Source organism: Zootoca vivipara, chromosome 6 (assembly GCF_963506605.1).
Source record: "Zootoca vivipara chromosome 6, rZooViv1.1, whole genome shotgun sequence".
NCBI classification, from domain to species: Eukaryota; Metazoa; Chordata; class Lepidosauria; order Squamata; family Lacertidae; genus Zootoca; species Zootoca vivipara.
This window is the reverse complement of record NC_083281.1, coordinates 87,431,999-87,456,609: the sequence shown is the minus strand read 5'-3', so window position 1 is coordinate 87,456,609 and position 24,611 is coordinate 87,431,999. Positions and strand designations below refer to the sequence as shown.

Sequence of the window (24,611 nt, the reverse complement as noted above, 5' to 3'; positions counted from 1 at the left end):
CCTACCCGTCTCTTTTTTTCCAGGTCTCTTTGTAGGGAAGGAGGGTCCCATGATCCACAGCGGGGCTGTGGTAGGAGCCGGTCTGCCTCAGGTGAGTGCCAGCAGAGGTGGCGTCTGGCCAAATGCCAGGTGGCTCTGTTAATGAGATTCAGAAGCAAAACAAACGCAAGTGAGTGAGAAGATTAAAGAGTTTATTCTGAACAGCAAGCGTTATATACATTACCAAGCAAGCACTTTGATCTGCCACTGGGAAGCCCTCAAGAAGTGGCGAAGCGACCCCCCAGGTAGCCTAAGGTTGCACGACCCTCCGGCTACGAGTTTGTTCACGAGCTTCACGAAGAGCTATGCCCCCAAACCATCCAATTTCTAGATACTAACCTGTTAGCCTACATGCCTTGCCCGACTAGCTAGTGCAGATTATTAATTAGCTAGCCCCCTTCTTTCAATTCTGCACATTCCTCCAAGCAATGTCTAACACCAAAGAAGGTCAGAAGGTACGCTGCATTATCACTTCTTCCTTCCACCAGATTATACATTAAAGGCTGCTATCAGCCCTCAAAGAACTTTAACAAGAGATAGAGAGGGGAAGCAAACAGAGGCAGGAAGAGATGACCATGTCCGATCACTAAACTCATCGAAATTACAAATATCTTCCGGATAGATTGCCCATACAGGTGGTCAGTCCATGCTCATTTCTGAGCTTGCAACAGGGATTCCCTGCAGGCTTTCAAGTCTCTCGTGAGAGCTTAACCTTTTTCAAGATTCCAAGAAGCGGAACTCTGTTCTTAGAATTCTGTCTCCTGATTTTGTGCTTGCTTCTGAGGACCTGAGCGCTCTCCCTAGTTCATTTACTGTGATTTTTGTGTGTGTCCTCATATGGGATCACGGTTTATATGCAGAGCATGGTATACAGTAATTGCTTGTGTGTGTGTATCCATATTGTTCAGCTTCTTAGAACTGTTATTTTTCTCTTTCTCTGCCCAGTTCCAGAGCATCTCTTTGAGGAAGATCCAGTTCAACTTTCCCTATTTCCGCAGCGATAGGTACATTGCCAAATCAGGGTGGGGATGTGGTGGTGATTTCAGATGCGCTATCTTAAGAGGTGCATCTTCATTCTTGTGGTTTATGCCACACTTGGGCAAGGAGGTAAGTGGGTGGACTGATGGCAAATCACTGGCTAGTTTCTGGAGAAAACCTGATTCACATTTAAAGCAAAATAAAAAAATTCCTTCAGTAGCACCTTAAAGACCAACTAAGTTTATATTTTGGTATGAGCTTTCGTGTGCTCATACCAAAATATAAACTTAGTTGGTCTTTAAGGTGCTACTGAAGGAATTTTTTTATTTTGCTTCGACTCAGACCAACACGGCTACCTACCTGTAACTAGAACTATGGAAGGCATCACATTTAAAGGAGAGAGCAATTCTTACATGCTCATGGGAACTGGCGCTCACAGTCGAAGAACCTGGGTCTAACGCACATTCATCAGCTGACAAATGGGGGTTAAATCCTGCACAGCTTGGCTGTGCATGCCTGTTCCCCAGCTGCAAACAGGCACCTGCAGCCCAAAGCACAGCACGGGGCTGCTTGAAAGCCCTTTTGCAAACAGCCTTGCTCTGCTCTTTGAACTTCCAGATTTCCAGAGCCCCATGCTGCACTTTGAAGTCCCAACAATTGGGGCTTCAAAGCACACTGTTGCCTGATTTCACTACGATGTGAGGTGATGGACCTCCCAGAGCCAAAAAGGTTCCCTTTCCCTGCCCCAGCCTCTTTTGTTAAGAAACATCTCCTAGGAAATGCTCACTAAGCGTGTGAAAGCTTTAAATGGAACGTGAGACTCTGATGACTTTATACAAGTGCTTACCTTTCTATTACCTTTTTGACTACAATTCCATGACAGCATTCTCCACTAACACATAAACAGTTGTGGGATAATGCATTTCACTAATGACAGTGTTTATATCCTACTTCTGGTGTGCGTTCCTGCAGCATCTAAAGCTCGATTGGAAACTGATCAAAACATTCTTTAAAAAGAAAACATCTCCCAATTTCTCCCTCAATTTTTCTCTTTTCCTAGGGACAAGAGGGATTTTGTGTCTGCTGGAGCTGCTGCCGGTGTGGCCGCAGCCTTTGGGGCCCCAATTGGTGGCACACTCTTCAGCCTCGAAGAGGGCTCATCCTTCTGGAACCAGGGCCTGACGTGGAAAGTGGTGAGGCTCTAAAGGGATGATTTATCACAAGTTACTGATTGAAAAATGAGTTTGTACTGAAAATGAATCTCTGGGAGGAAGACTATACCAAATCTTATAGGTAGGGCTGGCTCTGAAGACGGTTCGGAAACTTCAGCTGGTGCAGGATTCAGCGGCCAGGTTGCTCACCGGAGCAAGACGGTTTGAGCATATTACACCGATCCTGGTCCGACTGCACTGGCAACCAATGAGTTTCTGGGGCCCAATTCAAGGTGCTGGTTTCGACCTATAACTCCTTAAACAGCTCAGGACCGCAATACCTCAAGGACCGCCTCTTTGCATATGAATCTACCCGGACCCTGAGATCATCTTCTGAGGCCCTCCTTCGTGTGCCACCTCCTCGAGCGGTCCGGAGGGTGGCAACACGAGAACAGGGCCTTCTCTGCAGTGGCTCCCCATCTGTGGAATGCTCTCCCCAGGGAAGTTCACCTGGGGACTTCATTATACACCTTTAGGCGCCAGGCAAAAACATTTTAACCAGGCCTTTGGTTAACTTGATTTGACATCCTGTGCCCTTTTAAAATGTGGTGGCTTTTTTGGAGGGGTGTGTGTGTTATTAGATTGTTGTTTTTATTCTGATTATATATGCTGTGATCTTTTCTGTGAACCGCCCTGAGACCTCTGGGTAAAGGCACCGCCCCTTTCAAATGCTACCTTCTCTCTCTCTCCTTTCCCAGCTCTTTTGTTCTATGTCTGCCACCTTCACTCTGAACTTCTTCCGCTCCGGGATCCAGTTTGGAAGTTGGGGTTCCTTCCAGCTCCCGGGATTGCTGAATTTTGGGGAGTTCAAGGTAGGTATCGCTTGGCATAAAACGATGCGTGGCACGGAGAAATTGGAGCAAGGAAGGTTTTTCTCCCTTGTAACATTAGACCTCATTGGTATCCAATGGAAGATCTGTGACAGATAAATGAAAGTCCTTCACACAGCACATAGTTCAACTGTGGAACTCACTCCTGCGGGAGGCAGTGATGGTCACCAACAGGGCGGCTTTGAAAGAGGATTAGAGAAATTCATGGAGGAGAAGGCTATCAATAGCTACTAGCCATGATTTCCGTGCTCTGCCACCACCATAATTGGAGGCAGTCATGGTCCTGAAGACCACTTGCTGGAAACCACAGGAGGGGAGAGTATGCTTGCTCTCGGGTCCTGTTTGTGGACATCTGATTGGCCAGTGTGAGAACAGGATGCTGGACTAGATGGGCCACTGGCTGGCTCCAGAAGGTCCTTAACAACAACAACCTTATTATTTATACCCCACCCATCTGGCTGGATTTCCCCAGCCACTCTGGGCGGCTCCCAACAGATTATTAAAAACTCGATAAAACATCAAACATTAAAAGCTTCCCTAAGCATGGCTGCCTTCAGGTGTCTTCTAAAAGTCAGCTAGTTGTTATTTCCTTGACATCCTGATGGGAGGGCGCCACTACCGAGAAGGCCCTCTGCCTGGTTCCCTGTAACCTCACTTCTCGCAGGGAGGGAACTGCCAGAAGACCCTTGGAGCTGGACCTCAGTGTCCGGGCTGGACGATGGGGGTGGAGATGCTCCTTCAGGTATACAGGGCTGAGGCCGTTTAGGGCTTTAAAGTTAGGTTCTTATTAGAAACAGTGCAGTTATTAAAAGTGGCCATGAACATTTAGCAGCATGTCAGTACATAAAGCACAGGCCTGTCTCTAGCCTCTGCAGGAAATAAACAAGCATAACTTACTAACAACCCAGAGAGAGGCTTTAACATAACATGACATGGTTAACAAGCAAGCGCTTGTGAAAGTGACGTGGAGTGGAAAACCCATCTCTTTAGCCCCCAAAAGAGGTTGTGTCCTCTTTTTTTTACCATGAGCCTGCTTCTTGATTCCCCCCCCCTTTGAAGCATAAAATAAAACGGCCACACCTGCCTCATTTTCTCCCCGTTGATTCACCTATTTCCCTTCCGTTCGCTCCACTCCCTCTAGTGCCCGGAATCTGACAAAAAATGCCACCTGTGGACGGCCGTGGACTTGGGCTTCTTCATCCTGATGGGGATCTTGGGCGGCCTCTTGGGGGCTACCTTCAACTGCATCAACAAGAGGCTGGCAAAGTACCGCATGCGGAACGTCCACCCCAAGCCCAAGCTGGTCAGGTACCTGCCCCCTTTCCCCTGCCTGTCGTCGTCATCTTGTTCTGCTGCTGCTGCTGGTGTGTGTGTGTGTGTTTGCCAGACTGTTGGTGAAGAAGGGGGTCAGACATGAGAGCCTTGACACATATTGGATGCTCTCCATCCAGGAAAGCGAGCGCATTATTACAGGCCAAGGGTAACTTACCAGCAAGACAAAAGATTTTGGAAAAGATGTGATGCAGGGTCAGTGGGGGGGGCGTGGCCTGGGGAGGGTCTCCCAAGGGCCAGATGATGATAATAATAATAATAATAATAATAATAATAATAATAATAATAATAATAATTTATTATTTATACCCCGCAAATCTGGCTGGGTTTCCCCAGCCACTCTGGGCGGCTTACAACAGAAAAAATGAAATAAAACAATTAAACATTAAAAGCCTCCCTAAACAGGGCTGCCTTCAGATGTCTTCTAAAAATCTGGTAGCTGTTTTTCTCTTTGACATCTGATGGGAGGGCGTTCCACAGGACAGGCGCCACCACCGAGAAGGCCCTCTGCCTGGTTCCCTGCAACTTGGCTTCTCGCAACGAGGGTACCGCCAGAAGGCCCTCAGTACTGGACCTCAGTGTCCGGGCAGAACGATGGGGGTGGAGACGCTCCTTCAGGTATACTGGACCGAGGCCATTTAGGGCTTTTAAAGGTCAGCACCAACAGCTTCCAGTCACCAGTCTAGCTGCCGCATTCTGGATTAGTTGTAGTTTCCGGGTCACCTTCAAAGGTAGCCCCATGTAGAGCACATTTCAGTAGTCCAAGCGGGAGATAACTAGAGCATGCACCACTCTGGCGAGACAGTCTGCAGGCAGGTAGGGTCTCAGCCTGCGTACCAGATGGAGCTGATAGAGAGCTGCCCTGGACACAGAATTGACCTGTGCCTCCATGGACAGCTGTGAGTCCAGAATGAGCCTAGGGAGCCACATCTGGTGTCCTCCAGATGCTTGGGACTCCATCTCCTATTTCCCCATCCTTGGACTACCTTGGGACAGCCTGTTGTGAGGATCCCTCCATTTCTGTGGCTTCCCCGTGGATGGACGGGTGGTGGGCAGCAGCAGCAGCAGTGTGGAAGGGTGGGCGGCAGCAGCGAGCGCTTCTGAGCCACCGAATTCCTTTGCACGCGTCTCTTGCCTCTTCTCGCTTGCAGAGTCTTGGAGAGCCTGCTGGTGTGTCTAACGACCACCCTTGTGGTGTTTGTCGCTTCCATGGTTCTAGGGGAATGCCGGCCGCTGTCTTCCGCCAACCACGGGGGCAACAGCTCTCTCGGCCTGCAGGTAAGAGCGAGAGCTGGGAGCCCTTTCCTTGAAGAGAGGGGTAAAAAGGATGGCAAAGAACACATTCCTCTGCCCTTAGTTTTAAGTGCACACCCCTCCGTCCCTCTACTACCGATGCTCAGTGTGTGAGTGACGTTCCTTTTTTTAACTGTTGCTGTCTTGTTACGGGTTAGGATTCTTCACCTGATGAAGTGAATTCCAGCATTAAGACATTCTTCTGCCCAAACGACACTTACAACGACATGGCAACCCTTTTATTTAACCCTCAGGAGTCCGCCATCCTGCAGCTTTTCCACCAGGAGGGTGAGTGGCCGCTGTGAGGAACCCAGGGGAGCATGCTGGCAGTGCAGCGAAAAAGGCTGCTGCTGGCTTCTTGAAAACCACACCCTGGATATTTTTTGGTGCTCAGGCTGTGAGTGTCATTGTAGCTAAAAAGGAAAAGGAAAACCAATGCACAGTGTCACCCATGCCCAAGAGGAAGATGTCACAGGTGGGGGGGTTGTGGGGGGAACCCCAAAGTTTGTAGAAGCACAAAATATTCAGGGAAATAATTCTCAGGGAGAATACCCCAAAATAGCACAGGGATGCTGGCTAGTGGGCTAGTGGGGTTGTCATCGCTGACTCTACACGGCAACATCTCCCATTAGTTTTGTTTTTGTTTAAATAGGAAGTTTATCTATAAAACTTCCTATTGGACAGCTGCTGCTGTTACTTGCTATTTACTAGACTAGTAGTTTATCTTAATAACTTACTAGGTGTTATACATAAAGCAGAACTGCTGTTACTCAACTAGACGATTAGCCTTACTACTAATTGACTAATACACAGACTTACGGTGTCAAGAAGAGCTACCATTGCTACTATGGATTTACTAGACTATTGGAGTTGCTAGTAACTTACATGGGACCCAGGTGGCGCTGTGGTTAAACCACTGAGCCTAGGGCTTGCTGATCAGAAGGTTGGCGGTTCGAATCCCTGTGACGGGGTGAGCTCCCGTTGCTTGGTCCCAGCTCCTGCCCACCTAGCAGTTCGAAAGCACGTCAAAATGCAAGTAGATAAATCGGAACCGCTACAGCGGGAAGGTAAACGGCGTTTCCATGTGCTGCTCTGGTTTGTCAGAAGTGGCTTTTTCATGCTGGCCACATGACCCGGAAGCTGTCTGCGGACAAACGCCAGCTCCCTCGGCCTATAGAGCGAGATGAGCGCCGCAACCCCAGAGTCGGACACGACTGGACCTGATGGTCAGGGGGCCCTTTACCTTTACCTAGTTTATCTTAATAACTTACTAGGTGTTATACATAAAGCAGAACTGCTTTATGAACTAGACGATTAGCCTTAGTACTAATTGACTAACACAGAGACTTACTGTGTCAAGAAGAGCTACCATTGCTACTATGGATTTACTAGACTATTGGAGTTGCTAGTAACTTACATATAGTGTCCAGTGAGTCTGTAAGCTAGTAAAGCAGAAATGCCATGGGCCGCCCTAGAACAGCTCTTCTGAAAGTTAGGATTTTGTTGATACGGCAGTACCACCTGTGTCCACTTCAGGGTGCTCTCAGCCCATATACATATACACAGGGTGCTCTCGGCCCATATACATACACACAAAGACATCACCACGTCCTTGGGTAATAGCTGATCAAGGCTGAAGATAATGCAGGGAGTGGCAGGTGGTGTAAATGATACCCTTTCTGCAATTTTTTGCAGAGGGGAATGGAAGGTTGAATGTAGGAGAGAGGAATCAAGAAGAGCTTGAGAAGCTTTCTTCTTCTTCTCATGAGCAAAAACTGCTTTTTAGAAGCTCACAATTGAGACAGGGTCATTGAGAAGGCTGATACGGAGATAGGTAGGCAGAGTAGTCATTAAAACATTGCAATTTTCAGGGCAAGATTTGGGCGTTGTGTCTTTTGCCCAGAGCAGAGAATGTTTCCGGTGCAATTTCTCACGGAACCTTACATTGACCCCACATACCTGACTCCGGGGATTTAGAAAACAAAACAAAATGCTCATCCTTACAGAGAAGGGCCTGGGGAACACCTGAGGGTCCCCCGGATGTTGCTGGGCTCTAGTGGGAAGGGTATAATGGGAGCTGGACTCCCGACACCATGTGAGGCGCTGAACGTTCTCCTATAGAGCAATAAATGGCCAGTATCGAAATAACCTGAGTTGCTTTAGCATCCTAAAGCAGGGTGCTTCTGTGGGTGGGAGTCTTTTTAGGGTGGCAGAGCTCTTGCTGAAAGGGGCGTGGCCTTTTTCTTCAGTGGGCGGGGCTTCCACGGGCTGCCCCTTAAACCGCCTCTTTTCCCAGCCACTCAGAATAACCAGAGTGCTGTAGGATGGCTTCTGTGGGTTAGGGTGCTTCTTTTGGGGCAGGGTGAAGAGCTCTTCCTGAATGGGACGTGGCCTCTCGTGTCAGTGGGCGGGGCTCCTGTGGGCTGCCACCCAAGCCTCTTTCCCTGTTCTCTTTGCAGGTACCTTCAGCCCAGTCACCCTCTCCCTGTTCTTCCTCCTCTATTTCCTCCTTTCCTGCTGGACTTACGGGATTTCTGTGCCCAGCGGCCTCTTTGTCCCGTCGCTGCTTTGCGGGGCTGCCTTTGGACGCCTGGTGGCCAACCTCCTCAAAAGGTGCCTCCTCTGCTTTGCGCATGGCGCTACGGGGCAGGACCCCCTCTCCCTCTCTCCCCAGACCCTCCCTGCTTGTCTCCGCTGCATCCTGACACCCCCCTACCTTGTCTTCTCTCCACTCCCCTAGTTACATCGGCCTGGACCACATCTACTCGGGGACCTTTGCCCTGATCGGGGCAGCTGCCTTCCTGGGAGGGGTGGTGCGCATGACAATCAGCCTCACCGTCATCCTAATCGAGTCCACGAACGAGATCACTTACGGGCTCCCCATCATGATCACACTTATGGTGAGCCTGTTAGCAGCGGCACCAAATCTTTCAACGGCTAGCGCAATTGCAAAGCTAAGCAGGGTTTGGTACGGTTTCAAATTGGACGGGGGACTGTGTGTTGAGATACCTGCATTGGAGGGGGTTGGATTCGATGACCCTTGGGATCCCTTCCAATTCTATGATCCTCCACCCCCACCCCATGGAGCCACATCGGCAGTTGCGCCAAGCCCCTTTGTAGGTGCGGTTTGCATCCGACCACAAATTGACAAAATGAGGATTGCTGGACAGAAAGCTTCCTCAGCTACCCTGAGGACTTCCCAAAGCAGAACTCCCTAATTCAGAAATGAACTGGCAACCAATGTAGGTGCTTTAAAATGGCTTATATGAGCTCTAGAAGGGGCATGGGTAGTGCTGTGCTCTGAACCACTGGGCCCCTTGGGCTTGCCGATCGGAAGGTTGGTGGTTCGAATCCCTGCGATGGGGTGAGCTCCCGTTGCTCTGTCCCAGCTCCTGCCAACCTAGCAGTTCAAAAGCACACCAGTGCAAGTAGATAAATAGGTACCACTGTGGTGGGAAGGTAAACAGCGTTTCCGTGAGCTCTGGCTTCCAGCACGGTGTCCTGTTGCTCCTGTGGTCCTGCTGGCCACATGGCCCGGAAAGCTGTCTGTGGACAAATGCTGGCTCCCTCGGCCTGAAAGTGAGATGAGCACCGCAACCCCATAGTCCCCTTTGGCTGGATTTAACAGTCCAGGGCAGGCATCCCCAAACTGTGGCCCTCCAGATGTTTTGGCCTACAACTCCCATGATCCCTAGTTAACAGGACCAATGGTCAGGGATGATGGGAATTGTAGTCCAAAACATCTGGAGGGCCGAAGTTTGGGGATGCCTGGTCCAGGGGTCCTTTACCTTTACCTTATATGAGATCTAAAGGGAGCCCCAGCCAGCAATCTGGCTATTGTGGAAACCAATGGAGGTTTCCGAGTTGTCTCCAAGGTCTGCCCCATGTAGAACGCATTGCAGTGATCTAATCTGGAGGTTTTTCTCCTGTGTGGAGGAGCTTGTGGTACCAGCTCCTCCTCATCCTCCTCTTTCTAGGTAGCCAAATGGACTGGAGACCTCTTCAACAAGGGTATCTACGACATCTACATCAACTTGCGAGGGGTGCCGCTTCTTGAGTGGGAAACCAAGGCAGAAATGGACAAGTTAGTCCCCGATTTCAACAAGCCTTGTTAAAATTGCTTGCTCTCTGTGCATTTGCGCGCGTGTAACTCTCAAACCTGCTTCTTTCTGATGTTCCCCAGGCTGAGAGCCAGCGACATCATGGAGCCCAACCTGATGTACGTTTACCCCCACACCCGGATCCAGTCCCTCGTCAGCATCTTGCGTACGACGGTTCACCACGCCTTCCCGGTGGTGACCGAAAACAGAGCGTACGAGAAGGAGTTCATGAAGTGGGACCAGCTGATCAGCAACAACATCAAGTTCAAGGTGGGTTCTGGCGCCGGAGTCCCTTGTGGGGGAATAAATGGAGTGCTTTCCTTGAGTATGGCAGCACCTAGATCTTTGGAACTCCCTGCCCATTGATATGAGGCAGGTTGGACCAGATGGGTTCCTTTACAACCCTACAACTCGCGTGAATCTATCTCGCGGTATTACTTCCTCGGCCACCCAGTGCCTGGGCGAAGAGGAATGTTTTTCAAATTCCTCTTGGAAGTCTGTAACGGTGGAGGTGATGAAACAGTGGCGGTTTGTTTTTGCCAGAAATCCAGCATCCTCACCCGGGCCGGCGAGCAGCGCAAACGCAGCCAATCCATGAAGTCCTACCCATCCAGCGAGCTTCGCAACGTCTGTGACGACCACATCGCGACGGAGGAACCTCCGGAGACAGAGGACATGTTGCAGCAGATGTTGGAGCGGAGGTGAGCAAACACAGAACGGGACAGGGTGGGATCTTTTTCAGGCTGAGTGCAACAGTCCTTTAAAAAAAATTATTTGTTTTTCCAAATTAAAAAATTTACAGTCACCTATACAACATAAAAACCAGATTCCAAGGAATCTCCTGGACTTCCCTCCTCCCCTTCATGGGTCCTGTTATTAATCATTTCCTCTTGCATCTTTTATGACAATCCAAGTATTTTATCTCTCCATTGTGTCCAAATTTCACCCTTAAACTACAAGAGGTATTCCAATTATAAGAACGACGTCAACTGTTTACAATGGTTTGTAAAGTAAGTTATAAATTCTCCCCATTAATTATTAGAATTTTGGTTTTCCTGATTTCTGTCTCTTCCGACCATTTTAGCCATTTCACCATTTCAGGACTTTATCTTCTTTCCATCTCCGGGTCAATAACATCCGTGCAGCCGTGGTCGCATACATAAATAGTCTTTTCTGCTCCTTTGGGATTTCGGCACCCAGAATTCCTAAAAGGGAAGCTTCAGGTTTTGTTTTTTATAGAAAAGGTTATTTTAAACCTTTTCTTCAACTCGTTATATATCGTTTCCCAAAATCTTTTACTACCTTACATTTCCACCACATATGATAAAAGGTACCTTGAATGCAGCATTCCAACCCAAACAGCCCTCGGGTGGAAGTGAGTGGAGCAATTTCTCCTGCACACAGCAAGCTACCATTTATGCCTTCTCTATCCCCCATCCGGGCAACCAGGAGGCATGCACAGTGTTCCAGGACACATTCAGGCCAGACAAAAGCATCGAGGGCGGGGGTGAGGGGTGTGGCATAGGGGAGAGGGAGGGCTTGGCCTCGGGGAGAGCCCCACAGGCAAGGCTTGGACTTGAGGTCCCCACCTCTGATGGGGGATGTACAGTTCTCAAACACCTTGGTACTCAAAACAGTTTGGAACCCAACACTGCAAACCCGGAAGTAAGTGTTCCGGTTTGCGAACTCTTTTTCGGAAGCCGATTGTGCTCCGTTTTGAGTGTTATGCTTCCGATTTGAGTGTTACGCTGAGGTCTGTCTGTTTTCGCTATTTCTTTTACGTTTTTCTTTTTGCGGCTTTTTGTTTTCTTTTTGTGACTGTGTGGAACCCAGTTCAGCTACTGATTGATTGATTGATTGTGTGACTGCAGTACATTGTTTATTGCTTTCATTTTATGGATCAGTGGTCTCGTTAGATAGTAAAATTCATGTTAAATTATTGCTTAAGGGGTTGTTTCTAAAAGTCTGAAACGGATTAATCCATTTTGCATTACTTTCTATGGGAAAGTGCACCTTGGTTTTCCAACGCTTTGGTTTTGGAACGGTACCACTGTAGTCTAAAGCATCTAGCAGCTGCCAGGCCGGTGAGTTTTTCATCTCAACGCCAGACACTTAGGGAGCTAGTGAGAGCGTGCAAATGTTTCAGGGCCTGACTGGTTGGCTGGCCTGAGCCGGCCCCTTTTCCCTGCATGCGCCCCTGCAATCCATCTCCAAAATGTCTTGCTAAATAATTACCTGTATGTTACCTGATCGACCCCCCCTCCCATCCCAGGTACACCCCATATCCTAACCTTTACCCGGACCAATCGCCAAGCGAAGAGTGGACCATGGAGGAGCGATTCCGGCCCCTGACCTTCCACGGCCTCATCCTGCGCTCGCAGCTGGTCACCTTGCTGGTGCGAGGAGTCTGTTACGCGGAGAATCAGTCGGTGAGTTGGTTCCGCTCAGTGGATTACTTGGGCCTGTGAATGGCTTGGAGCGACGTTATCGTCTAGTGTGGAAGGGACTCTGCATTGACAGAATCCCTGACAGAGCTGTTCCCTTCTCACCTGCACCTGAAGGGAAAAGATCCCCATGTTCCTTGCCCCCCCCATCCCAATGGATATTTGTCCTTTCTTTATTTAAACGATTAACATTTCTATTGAGCTTTGCCAAGAAAATTCCTCTCCTGTCGTGATATGTTTGAAGCATCCATAGAGGACAAACTAGAACCCAAATTTTATCTTAAAAGAGCTGTTCTTTCTTTCAGCTCATTGGGAGTAGTTCATGAATGATGTGTGTGCCTCTGCACTGCATATCTGATTTTAATCTTTTTACGTGGTTTTATTAATAATAATAATAATTTATTATTTATACCCCGCCCATCTGGCTGGGTTTCCCCAGCCACTCTGGGCGGCTTCCAGCAAAAATATTAAAATACAGTAATTCATCAAATATTAAAAGCTTCCCTAATAATCAGGGCTGCCTTCAGATGTCACCACCGAGAAGGCCCTCTGCCTGGTTCCCTGCAACTTGGCTTCTTGCAACGAGGGAACCGTCAGAAGGCCCTCGGTACTGGACCTCAGTGTCCGGGCAGAACACTGTTGTACTGTTTTAGGTACACTGCTCTGATATTATTATTTTTACTCAATAGCGGTACGTAAATATTTTTACAAACAAGTGGGGAAGACTATTCTCATTCAAAGATCAGAAAATCCCTTCCTGGAGCCTAGAGGACAGTGGTCCTGGCTCAGTTCCCCCCCCCCCCAGCTGCCCTTGCAATAGAAATTCACAGTCCAGGATTTTCTCTTCTCCTCCACTTTTGATACGTTGTCGGATTTGATCTGTGTCCGCCTGACTGAGATTTGCCTTCCAGAGCACTAGCCAGCCTCGCCTTTCGTATGGCGAGATGGCAGAAGATTACCCTCGCTATCCCGACATCCACGACCTGGACCTCACGCTTCTGAACCCCAGGATGATTGTGGTAAGGGCAAGAGGGCGTGCTTGCAGAAATTTGTGGAGTGTCAAGCTATCAATAGCTGCCAGCCGTGATGGCGGTGTTCTGAGTACCCGCTGCTGGAAACCAGAGGAGGGGAGAGGGCTCTTGGGCTCGAGTCTTGCTTGCGGGTTTCCCATTGGGCCGCATTGAGAACAGAATGCTGGACTAGATGGGCTATTGGTCTTCGATGGTACCTAACTGTAAGGGGAAGAGAGTATAGAGAACCTCCCCCTCTCATCAGAAGCAGCTCCTCCCCAAGCAGCGATGGAAGCGCGGGCTCTGAAGAGGCTAGTCAGGAAACGGAGAGAGAGAAGGGGAAAGGGGGGAAAGGGAAAGCACGGAGCGTAGACCTTTTCCCCCGGTTCCGGAATTACGGAGGAGGAGAAAGGGGAGGAGATTCACTGTCCCGAGGCTATTATGTTGGGGGAAGTCGCGCAGGGAGGCTGTGCCGGATTCTGGATCGGAATGAGCAGACATGTTTCCAACACCCCGTTACACTGTAAATAGAGTGCACCAATAAAGACTGTTAAAAGGCAAGCATGCAGAGGGTCGTTACTCTAGAGTAGCCGCAACAACCTCTGACACTAACACTGAGCAAATTGGCGAAAATGTATGAATCTAAATCAAATAAGTGTTGGAACTGTAAAGAGAAAGAAGGTTCTTTTTTTTATCACGTGTGGTGGTCTTGTAGTAAGGTTAAAGCTTACTGGGAAATGATATACAGTGGTGCCTCGCAAGACGAATTTAATTCGTTCTGTGAGTCGATTCGTTTTGCGAAAAATTTGTCTAGTGAATCCCATAGGAATGCATTGAAATCCCCCCCCTAGGAACACATTAATTGAATTTCAATGCATTCCTATGGGAAACCGCGATTCGCTAGATGAATTTTTCACAAAACGAATTCGTCTAGCGAGGCAACCTCCGCTCGAAAAATCTCTTTGTTAAGCGAAAAATTCGTCTTGCAGGGCATTTGTCTAGCGAGGCACCACTGTATAATGAAATGAAAAGGGTGCTTAAAATAACATTTGTAAAAAAACAACAAAAAACCCAGAAGCTTTTCTTTTGGGAATTCTAGGGACAGAACTACCTAAAATGTATAGAAACTTATTCCTGTATGCTACTACAGTGGCAAGAATGTTACTTGCCCCCAAATGGAAAGAAGCAGAAGTCCCAGCAAAGGAAGAATGCATACAAAAGTTTATGGAATATGCAGAAATGGCGAAACTTGCTGGAAAAATAGGAAATAAAGATAACAATTTTTTAAAATAAAAGAATGGAAATGGTTTATTGAATAGTTGCAGATTAATTATAAACAGATAAGAACATTGGCAGGATTATTGTAATAACCTGCAGTTTCATAAGAGTATATATTTAGAGAAGATGAATAAATGAGCAAATTAAGTTAATATTGATATGCAGAAGATATGAAAAACAAATTTAAGGAACTGCAGAAAGAGGGGAAAGGAAGTCAAGTTTTGAAATGTCAGAATGATTGTAAAATTAGTGAAATGTATAAACTTGAAAAGTACAAAATAAAAAAAAATGCATTAAAAGGCAATAATAATAATAATAATAATAATAATAATAATAATAATAATAGATGGGCTATTGGTCTGATCCAGCAGGCTCTCCTTAGCTTCTTGCTGCATCATTGCTGGGTTGCTTTTGACGATCTTCCCCCATGTCTGCTTAACTCCTCTGGCAGGACATTACGCCTTACATGAATCCCTCCCCTTTCACGGTTTCGCCGAATACTCACGTCTCGCAAGTCTTCAACCTCTTCCGGACGATGGGGCTCAGGCATCTGCCCGTGGTGAATGCTGTTGGGGAGGTGAGTTTAATCTGTACATACCGTCTTTGAGTTTAAAATCCAGAGGCCGCCTTGCTGGAGAATCCAGAGCTTTAAGGCAAATGTGTCTGCCTTATAACCACCACTAGATGTTGCTGTGCCCCAGAACAAGCAATCCCAACATATAGTGCAGAGCATTGTAGTATGCCGGGCGATCGGTGTTCCCCAAACTTGGGTCTCCGGCTGCTTTTGCACTACAGTTCCCATCATCCCTGACCCTTGGTCCTGCCAGCTAGGGATGATGGGAGTTGTAGTCCAGGAACAGCTGGAGACCCAAGTTTGGGAAACCCTGGGCTAGATGATCCCGGCATAAACTGCTAGCAGATGTATGGAGGCAAAAGACTGGGCGGCTCTCCCAAGGAGTGGGTCCCCCACTTGGGCAGTACTGTTTTGGGACTACAACTCCCATCATCCCTAGCTAGCAAGACCAGTGGTCAGGAATGATCGGAATTGTAGTCCGAAAACAGCTGGAGGCACAAGGTTGGGAAACACTGACCTAGGGGGTTGCTGGAGGTATAAATGACTATCAGACTCTGAAAAGCTGGTACCTTTAGATCAAGCTTATCAATGTTGTTGAATTCATTAAACAAAATACCATTTTTTGGATTTTGAGTAAATGTGCAATTAACTGTTTTATTGTGTTGCTATCTTCCTTAGTGGGTCATGCAAACACTATTCTGAATAATGCTTTTCTATACCACAATATAGCACTAGGTTATCTTGCAGGGAGCTAGCAGGTGTTAGGAGGCATAAGACTGCCTGTCTTCCGGGTCTTTTGGACTGCAGTTCCCACCAGCCTCAGCCAACATACAGTGGTGCCTTGTTAGACGAATTTAATTCATTCCACGGGTCTTTCCTTATAACGAAAAATTCGTCTAGCGAATCCCATAGGAATGCATTGATTTTTTTTTATTTTTTTTGCCCATAGGAATGCATTAATTAAATTTCAATGCATTCCTATGGGAAACCACGATTCGCTAGATGAATTTTTCATAAAACGAATTCGTCTAGCGAGGCAACCTCCGCTCGAAAAATCATTTCATTAAGCAGGGCATTCGTTAAGCGAGGCACCACTGTAGTTCAGACTCATGGAGGGAGGGCCAGATGCATTTACAGTTGTACCTTGGAAGTCGAACATCTTAGTTCCCGAACGTCGCAAACCCAGAAGTGACTGTTCCGGTTTGCGAACTGTTTTTGGAAGCCGAATGTCCGACGGGGCTTCTGCGGCTTCCGATTGGCTGCAGGAGCTTCCTGCAGCCAATCAGAAGCTGTGTTTGGTTTTTGAGCGTTTTGGAAGTCGAACGGACTTCCGGATTGGATTCCGTTCGACTTCCAAGGTAAGACTGTCTCTTTCTTTCTAGGCAAAATGCTCATGCGCTGGCAAATTAGAACTTCCGTGTTCAGAACTTCCATGTCTGGAGAGTTCAGACCAGGCTCAAGGGCAGCTCTACAGAGAGCACATTGCAATCTTCAGTCTTTTATTTCATAAAATATATGCATTGCTTGATTGAAAAAAAAAAGAGAACAAAAACTCAAAGCAGTTTACAAAGAGAATAAAACCAAGTTACCGGAAGGCTTGTCTAAACAAAAACGTTTTTAGCAAGTGGTGAAAGGAGTGAAGGCGCATGGCTGGTATCAATAGGCAGGGAGTTCCACACTAAAAGATGGACGAGATGGGCCTTTGCTCTGGTCCAGCCTTCTCCATAACATTGGTTTACCCTGCCCTCTTTTTCTCCCGCCGCCTCTTCGCAGATCGTTGGCATCATCACGCGCCACAACCTGACCCACGAGTTCCTGCAGGCCAGGCTACGGCAGCACTACCAGACCCTCTGAGCCCTCGCTTCCCGCCTCCCAAGCCGCTGCTTCGGATCCCGCGTGGCCCCCGGGTCACCTTCGTGCACTTTAAAGGCAACAAAAAGCGGACCGGCTTCTTTCTCACTGGGGGGAGGCCCCCCAGTGACCTCTCGGGGGGCCGGAAGACTCTGGAAGTTGTGGTCTGAATGCTCACCGGCTAATCTTAGGGGCTCGCTCACCTGCTGCCCCAATTGGCTTCGGATCGGTATCGTTCCGACATTTCACCGCCCTGCCGGCACGTTTTGAGAAGAGTCATATCTACGCCATATTCCAGATGGAAGGAACACCTGTCCTTTTCTGCTCTTCTTGCCTTATCCTAAGACCAGGTGTTAACCATCTTGAAAGACACAGAAGACCAACGCAGCACTTAGCCGCTATATCTCAAGCTTGGGCCAGCAATTCCCTCTTATTTCGCATTCGTGGTTTCAGTAAGGCTAAGAAGAAGAGACACTTTTTTTCTTTTCTTTTTTACCGGAAACTGGAATTGCCTGCATAGAGATTTCATTTTCATTCCACTTAACTTCACTTTTGAGTTGTTGTTTTTCTTGGCTAGAGGCTGGGATCCTTGATGTTTGGGGGTGGGGGAAAGTCTCCACTTGAGTGAATCAAACCCTTGACCTTTAATTATCTTTTTGGGGGGGGGGGAGTTTATAGGTGCATATGGAAGGGAACGGACAATCGTACCACTAAAAGTAAGTGTATGTTGGGGTGTGTTTGTGTGTGCTAGTGAAAGGCAGCGTCTGCCTCTTGTGAGTGTGAGAAAAGCCGCCTGGGTCAGTTTTGCAAGGGTTTGGCAGTTGGAGTGCTGTGGGTTTGTTTGCACCTACAACCCTCCAGGCATTGCTGGACTACAACTCCCATCACCTCTGACCGCTACTGGCTGTTGGGAGTTGTAGTCCAGCACCTGAAAGGAGTCACAGATTCACCAACCCTGCCTTGAAGACCCAAGATGGAGCAGGTATGTGCATGCAGAACAGATTCAGGTCTCCTAGCTCTCATAAGGCTTAATTTTTTTTAAAGAATAAGTCAGCACCCTGAATTGGAAATTGGGACCTCAAATTATCTCTTCCCGGGCCATCTTAGGTTGGCATTGTAGTATGGAAGCGTTAGAGCAGAGGGTTGGAACCTGTGGCCTTCCAGATGTTGGGACTACAACTCCCATCATCCCTGGCCCTGGGGCTGATGGGAGTTGGAGTCCAGTGGCTTCTGGAGGGCAAAACCCCTGCTCTCGAGGGAGACAGACATTGGCAGTTGAGCCGAACCAGTTTGCCTGAAGGGTTTCCAGCACACAGTTGGCTTGATGGCCGGTGGCGGTTCAACGTCACCGAGAAGAATTTTGCTTGCCTTGTGGGTGGCTGGCTGGCACCCTGCCACAGACATTTTGTAGGGGAAATCAAGCTCAAACCCACTGGTGACCGGCGCCTGTAATTCCTACCTGTCTCAGCCCCTTAAACTGCCATCAGCTGGTCGCTCCATACCAAGCTTCTGCCAAACTTAAATACATTTCTGGAGTGTTTAAAGGTTTTCTCCTGCATGCGCTAGGCATGTAGCAGCAATTCCCTAAGCAAACCCAAGCGGGTCACATGCATGGGGACAACAGCCCTGTCACTCCAGAGGCGCCAATTTGCAGCGTGGCCCTGCCATGTCTCCTTAGATATACCCGTGCCACATCTGGTTGGGTTTGTTTGACACCCACACACCCCACGGCAGATCTCCAGTCTTTCCCTACCCCCTGCAAGTGATCACAAGGACTGTTGGGGAATTCAGTCCTCAGAACAGGAGATCTCCAGGGGGTGTCCCTGAGAATCCAGTTTTCATAGAAAGACTTCCCTTTAACTAGCAAGTTTTGAAAAGTTGCAATTGTGACACCCAGTCCAGGACCAAAACAGGATTTTCTTTTGCAAGCGGGGGGGGGGGCGCTCGAGAGAGTTCCTGTAATTGCAGAGTCACCTCAAGCCAGCCCAGGCCGGTCTGCTGCTTCTCGCAGGCCCCAACTTGGCTGCCCCCACCGCAGTTATTCCAGCAGACTCCTGCCTCCGTAGGTTTCCCCCTCTGTTCTTGCCTCTGCTAAATCTCTCCGGTTTGGAAAGGTGACAGCCCTAATGCTGATGGTCCTGATAAAGCACAGTTGTGGAGTGTGGATTTTGCAGGTTTTTTCTTCCCAGGCCGAACAGCCGGAGAGAAAACGCATTCCAAGAAAAGGACCCCTACAGCTCTCTGCCTGCACACCCCCTCGCCACAAAAATAAAATAAAACAAAATCCTCCCTCCATGTCAGCCCACCTGTTAAAACCTGTTCTGTGCCACAAGGCAGGCAGGGAAGGAATCGCTTTGAGCGTCTCGCCCCATCACAACCTTGTCGGTGTCTTTAAAAGCGAAACGTGGGCTGTCTCCAATGTTAGTTTTACTTACAAGTAGTCCTGCTGAAATGAACAGGCTCGGGCCTGTGAATTTCAGTGGGTCTACTCTCAGCTGGATGCAACCATGTGTGTGTGGACCCCTCCCTCTTTTAAACCCCTCTGTGCTGCCAATGACGCTAATTCAGCCATCTCAGTTTCCTGTCTTCCGAAATTATATTATTTGTTTGCGTTTGGGCTCCTGGGGTGTAGCTGGGGGGTGGGATACAGAACTGGTTTCGAGTTTTGATTTCATCTCCTTGAACCAGGAATGCAGGTTGTGTGTGTGTGTGTAAACGTGTAATGTGTGTTTAAAATGTGTAAAGTCTGTCTCTGCATAGCTCTTTGTGATTGTGTGGTGGTGCGTGTGGGTTTTTTTTTTTTTAAGGGAAAGAAAATCAGAACCAGGTCCTGCTCTCTGTCCCTCTAAATCCATTGAAAGCCTTCAGCTGTTTTCTGCTTCTCAGACCCACTGCTTTATTCCTTTGACGCCTTGAGGAAGGAAGGAAGTCCACATCTTTAAACCTTAGTTTGGCCCTGGCATTTTCTGGTTGCAGCAGGTATCAGCTCAGCCCTGCATACCACTTTATTATTTATTATTATTATTATTATTATTATTTCCTCTCTCTCTTAGCTGGGGCATAATCAGCTTTCTTCCTAAACCTGTGCCCTTGACAGCACCTACTACTCTTAAATTGGCACGGCCACGCTCTTTAAAAAAAAAAAAGTTGTGACAAGTTTGAACCCCTCTGATGCTTATTGATCTGCAAGCCGTGATAAAAAAGTGGGAGAGCTGAACATTTCATTGGCACCAAATGAGAAGTCTGTGGTTCGCTGGGGGGGCATATGCGTGATTTTTCGTGCTGCCCCCTTGTGAAAGTCCCCCCCCCCAAGTCCAGCAGCCTGGCACTGAACAAGTGCAGCATCTTTGACGTCTTGACTTAACAGCCAGCTAAGTGAGCTGCTTTGCCACTTCTCTGCGCAGTTTGTCCAGAACGTGTCGCGTTTCTTCCTTCACTGCGATCTCTTTTAAGATGTCGAACCAATTAAGGACCGTCTCCCCAACTCCCCAGAGCTGTTGGCTGGAAGGAGCTTGACAATACATTTCAGTGTTCTGAGCCCAATTTATTTGTTTTTGGCATCCTGATGATGCCCGAAATGAAGCAGTGCTGCTTCATTTCAAAACCCAAAATTGCCCCAGTGGCTATAGGACTCCTATCCTGAGACGTGTCAGCTATCCTGACAGGGCAGCTGCTCTCTCTCTCACTCTCTGAGGGATCTTTCTTCCCTATCATCATGAAAAGTTCCACTGTTCCCGCACATGCCGACAAGGGGCTTGTTAGTGGAGCTAAGACACAGAGCTTCAGTGCGACTTGGCTTTTTGCTAGGTGATGCCCTTGTTCTCATTGCTGGGCTTCTTGTGGGCTTGAGATTGCCGAGCTTTTTTGTGCAGGGGGAGTTTGCGGGTGGGGGGCTGTAGGGTGTGTGTGTGTGTGTGTGTTTGGGTCTGGGGGAAAGGGGTATATCATGGTGCTGTTCATTTGTTGGCGTGCGTGGTAGGGGAGGGGCATGTGAGTTTTTGCTCCCATGCTGTTGTCCAGAGAACCGTAGCTTAAGGCGAGACTTACGTTCCTAAGCTGGGCTTGGTTCCGGCTTATTCACTTCCCTACAATAGACTCCCCTTTCTCTGTCTCTTACTTTCAGGTAGTGCCTTCTGAGTTTATTCAACCATGCTTTTAAAAAATGGGGGAATATATAACCCATGCAACAATGGCTTTGTGTTCCTATGTTACCAGGGGGAGGCTTGAATGGATGAAATCTATGCTGGTTATGCCTGCCGAACTCTGTGCCCTCTGCAGGAGTGTGCATGTCTTGGGTTTAGTCAGCTCGACATCCACACACATTTGGCGCTGACCACTTCCCACCATTGCCAAATGCCTCTTATCCAAAACAAAGCAATAGGAAAGGTTTTGCTTTTCTGGGTCCCTTCCAAATAATTCTGGGAGCATCTCATCCCCGTCACCCCTTTCGTTTTTAAAGGAGGAGGAAGCAGGCAGAATCTTTACTCGATGCTTTTCATTTTGCGAAGTTAAACTATAGGGGAGAAACGGGTTTACCACAGACGTGGGGGACCTTTGCCCCCCCCCCAGATGTTGATGAACTATAACTCCCATCAGCCGAAGCAAACGGCCAGGGTTGATGGGGAATTGAAGTCCAGCAACCGCCTTGAAGGCCAGAGGTTCTTCACAGAAAGCCACACTTTTGTTCCACATTGCAAGAGAATCGTTTCCTTCTAACTGCTTTGAAAGTCAGCGATGCAAACCTGTTGGCCTCCCTGTCTCAAATGTACCACTCAAACCCTCCTTTCCGAAATGGGTCTTCCCAGACTGCTTGAGGGTCTGCTGGTGGCTTGACCAAAACTTGGCACCCACCCCTTCTCTCTCTTAGATCAGTGTTAAGCTTGAGCCCAGGGCAGAGAAATCTGGGGCAAATATTCATGCGTTCTCCTTTTCCCTGCCCGCTCTGGTCCCTTAAACAGTGTTAAATTGCCATATCAAGGCATAACCCCTATCTCGTTCCCCCCACATTGCAATGCATCCCCCTGGTTAAACCCTCTCAATGTTTTCTTCAATCTAATTTGTGTTTTAATTTTTTCCCTGAGGGGAGTGTTTGTGACCAAATGATGGGAATTAATTCTGTTGTGTATATAATTATTATTTTTTATTTTTTTAAAAAATGAGTGAGATTATTATTATTATTATTATTTGTGTTTGACCGCCTGTAGTGTTTAACCATGGCCATCCTCTTTTTTTGGGTGGGGAGAAAGAAAATAAATTAAATTCCTCCCGTGCACCTGTCTTCAAGGATGTTTTGTGATGACTATTCTGTTGCGCATCGCCTTTCTAGTTGCTTGGCTTCCTTCGGCCACCTGGGCATAGAGGGAAGCAGTAGCTCAGTGGCTTAGAGCACCTGCTTTGCATGCAGAAGGTCCTGGGTTTGATCCCTGGCATCTCCAGATGGAAAACCTGGAGAGCCTCTGCCAGTCGGCGCAGAGAATATTGAGCTAGCTGCTAGATAGACTGATGGTCTGACAGAACCTCCTATGGTTCTGTTTAAATCAGCTTGTTGCCCGGAGCCATGAGGACTAGAATCTTGTGTTACATGTTAGCGGAAGGACCATAGCTCAGTTGTAGAGCACCTGCTTTGAACATAGCGGTGCATGCTCTAGTTATCTCCCGCTTGGACTGCTGCAATGCGCTCTACGTGGGGCTACCTTTGAAGGTGACCCGGAAACTGCAACTAATCCAGAATGCAGCAGCTAGACTGGTGACTGGGAGTGGCTGCTGAGACCATATAACACCACCAGTCCTGACCTACATTGGCCCCCAGTACATTTTCGAGCACAAGTGTTGACGCTGACCTTCAAAGCCCTAAACAGCCTCAGCCCAGTATACCTGAAGGAGAGTCTCCACCCCCATCGTTCAGCCCAGACACTGAGGTCCAGCGCCGAGGGCCTTCTGGCGGTTCCCTCACTGCGAAAAGTGAAGCTACAGGAAACCAGGCAGAGGGCCTTCTCAGTAGTGGCGCCAACCCTGTGGAATGCCCTACCATCAGATGTCAAGGATATAACTATCTGACTTTTAGAAGGCATCTGAAGGCAGCCCTGTTTAAGGAAGTTTTTAATGTTTGATGTTTTATCGTGTTTTTAATATTCTGTTGGCAGCCACCCAGAGTGGCTGGGGAAACCCAGCCAGATGGGTGGGGTATAAATAATAAATTTTAAGTTGTTGCTATTATAAAAGGTCCGAGCTATAATCCCAGGCATCTTCAGGCAGGTCTGGGAAAGGTTTTCTGAACTGGATGGACCAATTGTCTGACTTCCAGTGTACCTGATCTCACATAGCATCCCCCCTGTTTGCCCTAAAAAAAGTCGGTGGGCAGCTAGCTGCCTCTGGGAAGTTTGCACCCCAAGAACAAGTTGGCCCCCAGCACTTGATATTTAGTGGTACACTGCCTCTAACCATGGGTCTCTATTAATTATAAAGCAGGGCTGACGTCCCTTTTTCAAGTTGAGGGCCAGATTTCTTTCTGGGTAGCCTGCTGAGGGCCACATGCCAGGGACAGGTGGGCCTAGGGGTGAAAGTGGGTGGAGCAACAAATGTAAATTTTACCATGTGTACAGTACTTTTCATCCTCCATTCAGGCAAGCAAGAGGCATCAGCATCCAAGGACACATTGCAGCCCAGCAGGAACTCAAAGCAGGGTCTGTAAGGGGCGTGGCCCGAGCAGAGTGGGGTGTGGCTTATTTGGAAAGGGGTGTGTGGCCTGGGGGGAGCATTCCAAGGACCAGGTGAAATTTCGGGAAGAGGAATCTCGTATCACTCCCAACCTTGAGGTCTTTTTACCTGCATCGCGCCAGGGAACGCAAGTATATACAGGCAGGTAGTAAAACAAGGGTTGCACAGATTTTGTCACTGCAAATGCACAATTTAATGCAGCGGTTAAAACAGCAAGCGGCAGGAAATGTGCCTGGAATATTGGGCAGGGGTCGTCCTTTATGAAAAACCAGCCACGGCAGCTGTTGAAAGAGGCTCTTGAGAAAATAACGGGCATAGGCTCCCTGCCTGAAACCCTAGAGAGCTGCTGCCAGTCAGCGCAGGCAATACTGAGCTAGATGGACCATTGGCACAACTCCTGTTGGGGAGAAGCAGTTTGGCAGGGGATGGAAGTCTCAGATGTTTCCACACCTACAAGCTTTTCTCAACCTTAGGATCCCAGATGTTGTTGGGCCACAGTGTCCATTAGCCCTGACCATTAACCATGCTGGCTAGTGGGAATTGGCATCCCAACATCTTTCGGAGAGCCACTGCCAAGTTGTGGGAACAAGGCAGTTCCAGGGCTTGAGAGACCGGGTAAAATGTGTGGTCTCTTTCCATGGTGCTGAATCCATTTTATATCCCCGAACAGAGCAAGGGCGTCCAAGTTGCCACATGCGTTTGAGGAAATGAAGCCAATTCATGTTACAAAGCAAGGGGAACATCCGATTTCTCTCCCACCCTGTCCCGAGAGCTTGCAGTGGGCTTACAAGTAGCACCCCATCTCCTTCCGTCCTCATGATGATCTCTGGGAGCGAAGTTATGGTGAAAGTGAGAAAATGCCGGTGAATTGTCCGCATGCCAAGGAAGTTGTGCATTCTTTGATAGGACTAGCCAGGAGTGCCTTAAAAGGGTTTGGTTGCCATGGGGGCGGGG

General features: G+C 48.3%; 1 protein-coding gene across 2 annotated transcripts in view; it reads left to right on the top strand.

Moving 5' to 3' along the window:
* The window catches only part of CLCN6 (chloride voltage-gated channel 6), a 35,010-nt gene extending 10,439 nt beyond the window's left edge, over nucleotides 1-24,571 (top strand). The window contains exons 8-23 of one of the 2 annotated variants that reach the window (XM_060276261.1): nucleotides 24-91; nucleotides 985-1,043; nucleotides 2,078-2,210; nucleotides 2,927-3,040; nucleotides 4,200-4,366; nucleotides 5,542-5,668; nucleotides 5,842-5,971; nucleotides 8,143-8,296; nucleotides 8,424-8,583; nucleotides 9,661-9,767; nucleotides 9,867-10,053; nucleotides 10,327-10,484; nucleotides 12,056-12,212; nucleotides 13,139-13,246; nucleotides 14,967-15,092; nucleotides 16,863-24,571. In XM_060276261.1, coding sequence (XP_060132244.1) covers nucleotides 24-91; nucleotides 985-1,043; nucleotides 2,078-2,210; nucleotides 2,927-3,040; nucleotides 4,200-4,366; nucleotides 5,542-5,668; nucleotides 5,842-5,971; nucleotides 8,143-8,296; nucleotides 8,424-8,583; nucleotides 9,661-9,767; nucleotides 9,867-10,053; nucleotides 10,327-10,484; nucleotides 12,056-12,212; nucleotides 13,139-13,246; nucleotides 14,967-15,092; nucleotides 16,863-16,943 — 2,036 coding nt within the window. In that variant the 3' untranslated portion in view covers nucleotides 16,944-24,571. The remainder of the gene's footprint in view (nucleotides 1-23; nucleotides 92-984; nucleotides 1,044-2,077; nucleotides 2,211-2,926; nucleotides 3,041-4,199; nucleotides 4,367-5,541; nucleotides 5,669-5,841; nucleotides 5,972-8,142; nucleotides 8,297-8,423; nucleotides 8,584-9,660; nucleotides 9,768-9,866; nucleotides 10,054-10,326; nucleotides 10,485-12,055; nucleotides 12,213-13,138; nucleotides 13,247-14,966; nucleotides 15,093-16,862) is intronic. The other variant, XM_060276262.1, reaches the window with a different exon arrangement.
* Nucleotides 24,572-24,611: the final 40 nt, after the last annotated feature.